At 44.0% G+C, this 11,665-nt stretch overlaps 1 protein-coding gene across 3 annotated transcripts in view; it reads right to left on the bottom strand.

Annotated features, from left to right (window-relative positions):
• Window positions 1–268: 268 nt before the first annotated feature.
• GIT2 (G protein-coupled receptor kinase interacting ArfGAP 2) overlaps window positions 269–11,665 on the bottom strand; it is a 47,011-nt gene continuing 35,614 nt past the window's right edge. For all 3 annotated transcript variants that reach the window (XM_012650212.1, XM_012650213.1, XM_012650214.1), the window contains 4 exons: window positions 8,917–8,999; window positions 8,048–8,236; window positions 4,165–4,228; window positions 269–3,646 (listed from right to left, as the gene is read on the bottom strand). In XM_012650212.1, coding sequence (XP_012505666.1) covers window positions 3,434–3,646; window positions 4,165–4,228; window positions 8,048–8,236; window positions 8,917–8,999 — 549 coding nt within the window. In that variant the 3' untranslated portion in view covers window positions 269–3,433. The remainder of the gene's footprint in view (window positions 3,647–4,164; window positions 4,229–8,047; window positions 8,237–8,916; window positions 9,000–11,665) is intronic.

Below are 11,665 nucleotides of genomic sequence, written 5' to 3'. Positions count from 1 at the left end.
AGCAAATAAATAAATAAACTTAGGGATAAATACATCAAGATACATGGAACTAATATCCTGATGCAGGATTTCTTTTAAGAAAGCTATTTGCTGAGCACAGAGGAAGAAAAAGGTCATCACTACCCTAAAACTGCTGGAGGCCCCAGGGAGGAGGCCTATCAAACAGTCTCTCGCTAACGATGGCCGTATGTGAGAACTTTCTCAGAACTTTCACCCAGTGTCTGGAAACACTGACTAGTTGATGGAAAACACAGCATTACCACAAAAGCACTTGGAGAGCCTGTTTATTGCATAACTAGCAGGCACGAATTACAAAACAATTTTACAACACTTAAAGGGCACAATAATTACAGGAATAGAATGTACAATACAAATGAAAGGTAAGTACAGAATGAGTGACAGGGATCAAACCCACTGGAATAAAAGGCATTTCATTTCTCCTGTGCAGCATTTTCTTGTGTAAGAACAAGTGTTACCTTTAACCAGGACGAGGAAAGGGGGGAAACTGCACTATCGGAGACCTCGTGGATGCTGCTGAGGACAAAACCATGCTAGTTCCATTCTTGGGTCTGCAACTGAAGTCACTTGAGGAATCGTACGACAGCTCCTGAGTTGTGCGTTTATAGTTCCAATTTGATGAAATGCTGTATTTGATCTTTGGGCCCAATTCATTGTTCTTTGGCAAATAAGAACTATTTGCATCCCGAGGCAGAAGACGATTTCTGTGAAAGGAGCTTAGGGGTAGAGCTGTTTCCTTCTGTCAGCCAAGTGCCAGTTTCATAAAGTGCAACTCTGTCCCATCAGCTTCAGGGGACGACGGGGCGGCGCAGGGGCAGGGAAGCGTAACTGAGAATCAAGAGTAAGAAACATTACAGAATGCAGACGTCGCTAGTGCAAGGCTACGGAATCCATGTGCAAAAGGTGGCCAGAACAACCATTCAGACAAAGGTGCGATTTGCCAACAGGAGCAGAGAACTCTGACACCAGATCTCAGCTGAGGCTAAGGAAATGCGCAGGGCAGGAAAGGGACCGCCTGTAGCCCTCTGATTGCCACATGTCACTCCATCTGGGGACTTCTTTTGGAGTTTTGGCACTGTGGGTTAACCAAGCAAACTCTTCTGTAGTATTCTTATAACTAGAAACACTTTGTGGTCCCCACGTTCCTTGACTTTCTCCAGGGGCATAAACAACATCCTCTTGCACAGGTCCTCAAGTGCTCAAGGGAAGACACGACTTCACCTACTGCAGACAACTCATTTCCCAGAAGCCCCTACAGAAGCCTGTCCCCGCAGGAGGCCAAGGGCACTGGCCCAGGACTGCCACAGGGCCTTTCCCGAGGGCCGTGGAGAGCCCCGACAGTGCATGAAACATGCAGAAAAGGTTATCAGATGGCGCTTGAACTTAAAGTAGGAGGTGGCCTTCCAGAAGGCATCCCCTGAACCTCCAAGAGCAACACAGCACTCAGGCTGTGTGACAAACACGTGGACCCTGTTCCCATGCTACTCACAGCACAGCAAAGCCCGACCAAAGCACCCGCACGCCGGGACTTAGTAAACCACACACCATTGTGATGCTACTTTGAGGACAGCATCTGGTCAGGCTACAAAGGTGTGTATGAATCACTTCTGTGAAAACAGAGACTTAGCAAGTGTTGAGGCAACTCGTCCTTGGATTAGTCTGACACGTTCACATGTGTGAATGAGCACTATGGGACAGAATATACTAGTGAGAAGAGGAGCGGCAGCGACTTCACAGGGTAGGACGGCTTCATTCCAGGTAAGGCGCAGGGGCTAATCCAGGCGTGTGCAGCGAAGCCAGGCCCTCACGCTGCAACTTACAGGGCCCTGGGGCAGAGGCTGTGAGCTGGCAGCATGGAGGCCACAGCTCACCTGCACATGTTCTCTGAAAAGGTTCTAAGTGGTTGCCGACATTTATAAAGGGAGAGATGGCATTTATATAAAAAAAAAAAATTCTGGATTTCTAGTGTCTTTTGAAAAACCAAAGCTCTGACAACCGTAGGCCCACTTCTCCACATGGCAACATGGGTGGCACTGGGGAGCTGCTGTCCCTACTGGGTAGGCCATGGGTTCCCCAGCTGTCCCCTCCACCCCACTGCTGCGCACCTGCTCACATGTGACATCACCTGCTCTGTCAGGGCAGGGTCCGCCCCACGCCCACACAAAACTGCAGCAATAAGCAGGAACGAGAAGACACTCCCACATTCAGAACAAGAAAGGGCTTTTTAGTAACTGAAACAATTTCAGCACGTTCCAGCACTTAAGTCCGTGCTCTTTCTAGCTCTGGGAGAGCCGGCAGCCAGCTGGAGCACGCTCTCTAAGGAATTCTTGAAAGTTGATGCCCGATTTCTAAGTAGCAGTGAGGGAATGGAGGAGAAACTGACTCAGATGACTGCACACATCTTACCTTGTAAGAAGTCCTCAAAGGTGACAAAACACACGAAGCAACTCACGTGAGAAAGCTGCAAGGGGTTCCAGGAGGAACTGAGATTTGGATGAAAGGTACGACACAGAGTTAGGGAAGTGACCTCTTTTCCTCCCAGTTCGCGGCAGTGACATCTGAACAGGTGGTACAAACTTAGTCATGGCTGGTTAGAACGATGCTTCTTTTCGCTGCACGTTTTGAATTAAGCTGTCTGGCTTACGGGGGAAGGGAGAGCACTTGGCAATGGGTGAGAACGCGGGGCGGTGCTCCTACCCTGCACGTGGTCTAATGAGACACACTGGGGAAGGTGAATGCTTTATCTGACTCCATGTAGACTTCAGGATGATAGCAACATATAAAGAGATATAAGATCGAGATAAAAAAATTAAATAACAGAACATTTAACATGATAGAACACTTAGAAGAAATGGATCGATGCATTGTTTCCTTTTGAGAGAGACTGTTACACTACTTTTAGAAAGTGGCAAAGTCCTTTCTCTACATACATGCTTGGAGATACCCCAAACTTAGAGATTTCGCAGGAGGCTAGAAAATTCACCTATTGCACGATGATTGGCAGGGAACAGGTAACGCTGATAATTTTTTTTTAACCCAACTCTCTCAAGAGAATGTTTTACTAAAAATCTCATTTAGAGTTTTAGCCATAGGCAGGCGGTTTTAAGGGATGGAAAAGTTTTAACAAACTTTAAACAATGCAACTATACTTCTGGATGTACACGATCATTAACTGACAGTCCTTGACAACACAACAGAACATCAACTCGACTGGCAAACAGGCACAAAATAAGGCAAGTGGGTTAAATTAATAGTTGAAAATTTGTTAGAAAACATGCAAAAATAATACTGAGTTTTCTCTTAAAAAGTTTTAAACCGTCATTAAATGTTTGTTTTTGAAAAAATCTGAAGAGTTCCATGTCTAAATTTGAAATTGGACTTTAAAAAGCCTAGAAAAACAGAAGTGATGGCGCTGTCAGTTGTTGTTCTCTTTGGTGGTGATGGTGACCAGCTGCTTGGCAGCCTTGGCGATGTCGTATGCACACTGGATCACCTGCTGTGTGACCAGCTGGACGTCCGTGGGCACGCCAGAGTCCCCTGGGAGGGTCTTCTTGCACTCTGACTGGAGTCGGTAGGCACTGGACGTCAGTAAGCGAAGGGAAGTCCTCACCATGTCAGACTTGGGTTTCTAAACAGAAAAACACAGCCGTTCGCCACGAACTACAGGGTGGACATCCGAGAGCGAGGGGCAAGCATTCTTCTGGAAACGAGTCAAGCTGCTATGTGGAGTGAGAGGCAGTTTTGCCATGCATTTTCTCAATAAGGGTGCTCTGTACTCACCCAGCTTTGCAGCCCACAGTTTAAGAGATGCCGAAATGCTCTTACTCAAAGGTCAAAGTGCATGCAGGGTAATTTTGGTTGTATGTGCTATTTTGAGGTAGTTTTTGAAAAATATTAAGCCATGTGGCTGAAATATTCCAGATAAAATTTTATCCTATTAATGTTTTGCCTTTTAGCCCTTGACTTGTACATCTTTGTCTTATTAAAATCAGTATTCATGTAGAACAAAAACATTTCAAAGCTCTAATGACTGCATATTTACTAATTCTATGTGCTACAAAAAGGTTAATAAATATATACGTCATAAAGAAATTTCTTGCAGTTCATTTAAAAGGATCTAAAGGAAGTGACTAGAAAGTGACTTACCTTGGGGAACAGTGCTGCCATTTCTGTAACAGCTACATGTATCCTCTCTGAGCAGGGAATATAACTGCAAGAATATTAAAGAGATTATTCAAAGACAGTAGAAATGACTCAGAGGCAGAGAATATTCAAGTTCTAGGACATTGTATTTACAATCCCTTAATGAAGGGGTGAGGCTGTGGCCAGCCCACTGTGCATCTCACACCACCAGAAGGCACACGGTTTTAAGCAGGGTCCCCATCCTTTCTTGACAGTTCGATCTGATAAAAGCAGTCTCTAGGTGTGAAATGTGGCAACACATACTATTATGTAGCCAGGTGAAGCCACAAAGATATTTGTGTATATAAAGATATTCACACCTCCTCAAGTTGGTCATTCACAGATTCTCATGTGTTTCATCTTCCTAATTTCTAGAAAGAAAAAGCATTTCCATGCAAAAGGCCACAGAAGTGAAAAACAAAGCACTGAAAAAAATTCCTTAAAATTATAATTGGAGACTACACCTCAATACCCATGTGTCAGTCAACCAATGGATGCTTCTAAATTCCCTCCATTCAAACACATGTGAGTTGTTGGGGAGTCAGAATTCTTTACTCTGTGTAAAGAGAAAGCAGTGAGGTCTGCTTTATACAGACCCTGTCTACAAAGTCACCACGTGCTTGTTTGTATCAAATGCTATCAGTGTGGTTAGCACATCTCTGCTCAGTTAGCACATTCTCTGCGCGTTGACAAGCTCTGAGGCAACGAAGTGCATAAAATTTGCCTGTCCTCATCCTCTCTTCCAGGCTGCCTGGTCTTCTAGTGGCCCCGTAAATGCCACCACAAGAGCTACAGCTTAAGGAGCACCGACTTTGCAGAATCACATAATATTCCCTACAGACCTCTGAGTTTGGGACTGTTCGCACATCCACTGCTCAAATGAGGAAACCGAAATTCCTCCTCAAGGAAAAAGACAGATGCAGATGAGAAGAGGGCTGAGCTCACACCCAGTGCCCCCGCCCCAGCCTGGCTCCTGATACCGAACACGCAGCGAGCCTCTTCCCGCTGCTGAGTGTGATCTCACTCTGGGAGAATTAAGATTGTGGTTTCATCCAGGATTCTTATGCTTAGTACTGGGAGAAGCAACACAGGGAGCTAGTTTCCTGCACCTCACAAATGTTAGGTCTGCACCCCAGACAGTACATGCTACGAGATGCAGAGAGGAAAACACAAACTGATGATGGTATTAAGTGACAGTTTCTAGATACCACGTTGCCACCAAGCCTGGGCTTCGTTTCTAGGAGGACTGACTCATAGCCCAGCAGGGGTTTCTTGAACTTGTGTGTCCATTAACATCACAGTAACTAAGAACCATACCTAAGAGTTTTATGTTTTGTTGGTTATGGTTTCGTTTTGAGAAATACAATTTACCCATTCCTCTGCTACATAGAGAAGGGATTTTTCCTAAAGCCGTCTCTCAAAGTTCACTCACTGTTTTGGGAAGTCCTCAATAAACCACGAAACAAAGCACATGCAGATTAATGAGGAAGTCCTCCTCCTTTATCAAAGGGAGTTCAAGTTCACAACTTCAAACCGTTATCTTTCCTGGCCAGGCATGGTGGCTCACGCCTCTAATCCCAGCACTTGGGGGGGCTGAGGTAGGAGGATTGCTTGAGGCCAGGAGCTTGGGACCAGCCTGAGCAACAGAGTGAGACGTCTTCTCTACAAAGATATGGGAAAATTAGCCGGGTGTGGTGGTGTGCACCTGTAGTTCCTGCTACTCGGAAGGCTGAGGCAGGAGGATAGCTTGAGCCCAGGAGTTTGAGGTTGCTGTGAGCTATAATGACACTACTGCACTCCAGCCTGGGCAACAGAGAGAGACTCTGTTTCAAAATTAAAAAATTGGTATCTTTCCTCAAAAAGGTTTTTGTGTATAAGTCATAATTCCTGAAGTGTGTGTGTGGGTGTGTGTGTGTGTGTGAGAGAGAGAGAGAGAGAGAGAGAGAGAGCGCAGGTGGGGAGTGGGACCGGAGGCCCAGGAGGTTGGCCCAGGCTGCGGGAAAGTCAGGGGCTGGGGGGAGATTGCTCAGATGAACAAGGGGAGAAAATGAGAAAAAGGCATGAGTTTCATTAGTGCAATGCAAGGTTATAAATGAAAGCATCTTGGATATCTAAGTAAGCAGAGATTTTAATAGAACATTGAACATTTTATAAAATATAAATACCCTAGACCAATTCTGGTTTTAAACCAAACAAACGAGCTAATGATGAAAATCTCTGCATCATTCTCTCATGGTCTTTAAAAAAAGAAATCAGATCACAAAATGTGTTGAATGGATTTGTACATCTTAAAAAAAAAAAAAGAAAGAAAGAAACGTCCCAAATGGCACCAAGCACCATATTGTAATCTTTGAAGCCAGAAATGGCCTCAGGGCAGATATTTATATTCTTGACAACTATCAGAGGGTGCAATACAAGGTAAGCACATTTTTCAGTTTGAAATACAAGCACAGCACTTCTGAACTAGAGAAATGAAAAGTGAAGTACATTGATACACGGGGGAGAGTGCTCAAGAGTTATTCTTGTATCGAGATTACTTTAAACACTGTCAAAAACTGCACTTCAGAAAGCTGTGGAACACTTTGCTTTATGGAATCAGATATGAAGTCACTCACTGCCCAGCCTACCGCCCTGAGCTAAGTGATACTGCACTGACAACATGTGAGGCCTGGAAGGCTCGGAATAAAGAGGGTGCCCGGGAAAGGGGAAGACAACTCGCTATATGGTTTTGTGAAAGACGGCTGAGAAATTACGCAGGTTCCTCTTCTACTCTGAGGAGCTTCCAGCAGTCCAGCCATGAAGACTAGCTCTTGCCTTTCAATAAACGAGGATAAGTCCTCTCTTCCCTAATGGGAAATGGTGACGCTGGGAGAAGTCTGAGCTGTATCAAAAAGAAAAAGGGCAGGGAAAGGGGAGGGAACACAAAGGCACGAATGCATCTTTATGTGCAAGAAGAGAAGAGAGAAGAAAGGATGAATAGTACGTGTCCCTTGAACACCTTCTGCTCGTGCAAGGCGCAAAGAGAAGTTCTTCACTGAAGTCCTAAACTTTGCTCACCTAATGAAAAGAATGAGATTGTTCTTGGGTTTGACCAAACCCTGTTGTTTCCTCAACCTCAACGGGATGATATTAAACAACGTTTTAAGAGTGTGTCTAGATCTGGCCAGTCGTGGGAAACAAGGATGTCACCCAGAGCAGTGTGTTCTTACCAGGAGTTCACTCACTCTTGGGGAACAAAAAGATAGGTTGGAAGAGGAGCCAGTCCCTTCCTTAGGGTAAGAGGTAACTACACGGTGTGCTTCTGTTCAGGCCAAACAGACTCTCCTTTCATGGGCAGAGAATTATTTGGGTGACGGTTAGGTCAACTTCTATCTCTAAACCAGTTGTTTCTTAGAAATTTACACACATACTGACACACACATACCCCCAGGAGGGAGATAGATAAATCAGGTTCCTTTCAGGATACCTCTGGTGTGGGCAACCTTGTCCCTAGCCGAGGGGAAGCCAGGGAGCAGCAGTGGCCAGAAGCAGGTTGTGAGGCAGCTCCCTTCCCCTGTTCTAGAACTGGGGCTATCGCCACCCCAAATACGCTAAGTCCTATTTCTAGAGGCATTTACTTTCAGAAAGCTTCATAACAAGATGAAAAAAAATGACAATACCATGTATACAAGACGAACCAAATCAAAAAAAATGGATTCATTTGTTCTCAAGCCTGTTCTATAAACCTGAAGTTTCCGAGGACCTTAAAGTCAGCACGTTGGCAACAACCGCCATTTGGAATGTGAGCGGCATCCCTCTCAGAGCATGTACGCACGCTCTCCCAAAGTGGGTCTTCGGTCCCCCTTACCTGTCATGTTTATTTTCCTGGGCTGCTCTTAAGAGCTCCTGTATGTTTTTGGTGATCTGTTCGGTCTTCCGGATGACATCTTCAGTGCTGGGGAGAGTGGGGCTTGGGGCCACATGGGGTTCTGCAGTATCTGGCACTGAGCTATCACCTGGCCACACCATACTTCTTTGCCTTCCCTTTCGGCTGGACCTGTGAACATTACAGATGTGGCCGAATGCAACAGGCGCTCACCGGCTGCTTCTCTGTTTCTACGAGCTCCTTTGTACACACTGGCTGCACGCACGAGCAGGCTGCTTTGTGGTTTCCTTTATCCTGTCTCGCGGGAGACTCATGTAAGGCTGTTTCATCAACTGGCAGCTACGGTTCACGCAGAGGCTGTTTTACTCTACCATAGGGCTGGAAGTTATGACTCTCATAGAAAGGGTGAGGGAGGGGAAAGAGAGGGGAATAACTGGAGTGGGCAGGGTGTATGGTTATAAAACCATCACTGGTCAAGCCAATGCCTTGCGGTACAAATGCAGAACGTAACCTAATGTCGATTTAACAATGAAGTGTTGATTTTAAGCACATTGAAGATATCTAGAGACACATTTAACAGCTGATAAAAGGAAAAAAGGCCGTTTGGCAATAATGTGAGATGAGGAGAAAGACATATAAACTATGAATGTATGGAACAAGAGCCAGTCTCTGACTGTTTTAAGACCTTATGGGTACACTCATGGCTCTGTTCAAAAAAAAAAAACAAGAGCTTATGGGTTTGAAAATAGAGAAAAGGGGGGTAGGTGGTGAACTGTTTCTGCTGCCCAAGGCCTGCCAGGTTTCTGGCATTTGAGAGCCCATCCCCCGGCACGCTCCCTCTACAGATGTACCCCGTGTCATCTGGCTCCATGTCATTGGGAGTGTTGTCGTAGTCACTCTCAGGTGTGCTGTTCTGCTTCTCCAGTCTGGATGCCTACAGGAAAGGAAAGGGGACCCCCATGAGTTTAGAACACAAGACGCTTCTTGGGAGTCTTCCCCAGGCATCATTACCTGTCAGGCTACTGGCCTTCAAGCCCCAGATCTCATCTGGGACAGGAGTCAACTCTTTAGGGAAAAGTTAGTAAACGATGAGCAATGGATCCAGAAACGGTTTCTTTCCTTCTCTGCACCATTTTCTTCTTAGCTCAGTGGTTACTCCATAAACAGATCCTTGGTACAAACTAACACACATATGCGAGGCACATACTCTCATTTTGTTCTCAAAGGAATATGGAGATTGTAACACAAAGAGACTCAGTTAAAAGCAAACATGCCAGCACTTATATGACCATAGATCTTCAGCACTGGAAGCCACCTGCGGATTACCTGGTTTAACACCAGATGAGAAAACGTGGGGCCAAAACCACTGGGTGACCCACCGAAGGCCACAAAGTCCATAGAAAAACAAGACCAAGCACCCAGCTCTCCTGTCTCCTGCAATATTCTATGGGCTCCGGCAACTGCCACTACTCAAAACACGGCTCTCCAGGAAGTGCCCCCAGAGATGACTCTTATGAGCCACCTGGGAAAACCAGCATTACTGATTTGTAGCCACATGTTATTTGTGAACCAAAGTGGACTAACCCAGTATGACACTTGGTTTCAAATCACTTTTATGTTTCCAAAAATATCCCTTAAAATGTAAAGATTCAGGGCAACTGTGGAGATTCAAGAATGGGACAGAGATTCAAAAGAGGAATCCTAAAAATGCTGTGAGCAAATGGCAGCACTGCTAAATCCAGGGCCTTCCAGGGTGACAAAATTTGAAGGGGACTATATTCCTTTGAAGGGGACTACGTTCTGGAGTGTTTAGTAAAAATTATTTTCCCTCGATATTTATTTTATCCATGATATTCGAGAACTTCTTTATCCAGAACATAAATTGATAGAAGCTGATTCAAACGGATTACCTTGTAAAATACAAGTATAAGCTATTCCTAGCTCTATACCTTGAATTTAATCCAAGTAATCAAAACACGTGACTACGGAATTTTACCAATGCTGCAATAAAGTGTTGCTAAGGATATCGTAAACTAAGAGGCTTCTTTAAACATATGGAGACCCTGTAGCTTCACTGAAAAGAACGACTACTTTTGAGTAGGCCAGTTTAAAGAAAGCCCGCATCAGTCTAATTATTTGCTCATTAACGATAATACGCATTGGTATAGGCAAGGCAGCCAGCCCCAAGGTGGAGCCTCTCCTTGTTCATGCCCCATTTCATTTCCATCCCCCATGGCCTCTTTTTTTCCTCCCCCAGGGCAAATGCTCTCTTTTCTCTGTCTGCTAAGGTCTTTCACATTTCCCCAAATGCTCTATTGAGTCCCTAGCCACTCTCACAGAAGACACTTGCTTTGGGCTCCTAAAATTCAACATGAACTCGTCACACTTTACCTACGCAGATGCTTTTGGCAAACGACTAAGTGTTGGCTTGGAGCCACATGGCGAGTCTGTAAAGCTAAGTTCTGTGAAATCTACTACAACTTTTAAGATCCCTTTGTTTTTATCTCCTACCAGTAAGTAGTTCTGCTTCGCTTGCTGCCTTGCTTTGATCTGGCTTGATGAACAAATTAGTGAGTCAGTGGCTACTAGAAGTCTCGAAGGAAGACCAAAGGCACACACCGTATCCAGTGCGGGAACAGAAACCAGGGTCTTCCAGAGATGATCTCAAAAAGCCCCAAAACTCTTCTTACCTTTCACAGGGAATGTCTGACTAACCTTTACATTTATTTTCCTTTAGTTTTTTTTATATACGCCCACACACAGATATGTCTGTTTGTGTGTATATATACATACGCAAATGGGTAAAAACTTGCATTTAAATAATTATACTGAAAAATTCGTCCAGAGCTGCTTCCAGTGGAAAAAATCTATAATAGAATTAAACTCCCCAAATCCAACATTTTTATAATGTATCTTTTTGCCTTCCTTGATATAAATTTGATAATTACAAATCAAATGCATTACTTACAATGAGCAAATGTACGAAGTTTCATTTAAACATTTTAGAACAGCAATGACTCATATACCTAATAAAAGCACTCAGGAAATGTTTCTCAGGGACAGAAAACAACATACTGTAGCAACCACCCAGGAAATCAGTTACTTACACTTTAAGTCCTTCATCGTTGTCAACAAAAGCATATGTACAGGATCCCAATGTAGTCAGCATTTAATTTTATGAAAATTATTGTAAACATGCAGAGCCAAGAGCTACTGGTTAAAAGTGCTGCTCTCTCAAAGCTGTTAATAGAAAAGTTACGTTATAGCTGGTGCTGGTTCAGTTTATTTAATAGGTTTGCAGCTTTCTCTTAATACAAACACTCCACAAAAATCTAAAGCCACAATGAAGCTGTCAGGAACAATCGGGATTTCACTTTAAGTGTCTTAACTGTTAATTTTGTACAAAACTTGGTCTCAGCAAGCAGTCCTGGCAATGATTTTCAAAGCTACCAAAAAAAAAAATTTTTTTTAAAAAAACAAATTTCACAAAGGACAAAGAAGTTTGTTTGAGTCTTACTAACAAAATTTCAAATGAGGTATTTCATTACTGTTTAAATGTTCTTTAGTTTAACTGGAATTATCGTAATGAAAACATTACAG

This window comes from Propithecus coquereli, unplaced genomic scaffold, assembly GCF_000956105.1.
Source record: "Propithecus coquereli isolate 6110/MARCELLA unplaced genomic scaffold, Pcoq_1.0 Scaffold314, whole genome shotgun sequence".
NCBI classification, from domain to species: Eukaryota; Metazoa; Chordata; class Mammalia; order Primates; family Indriidae; genus Propithecus; species Propithecus coquereli.
This window is presented reverse-complemented; position numbering and strand designations above follow the sequence as displayed.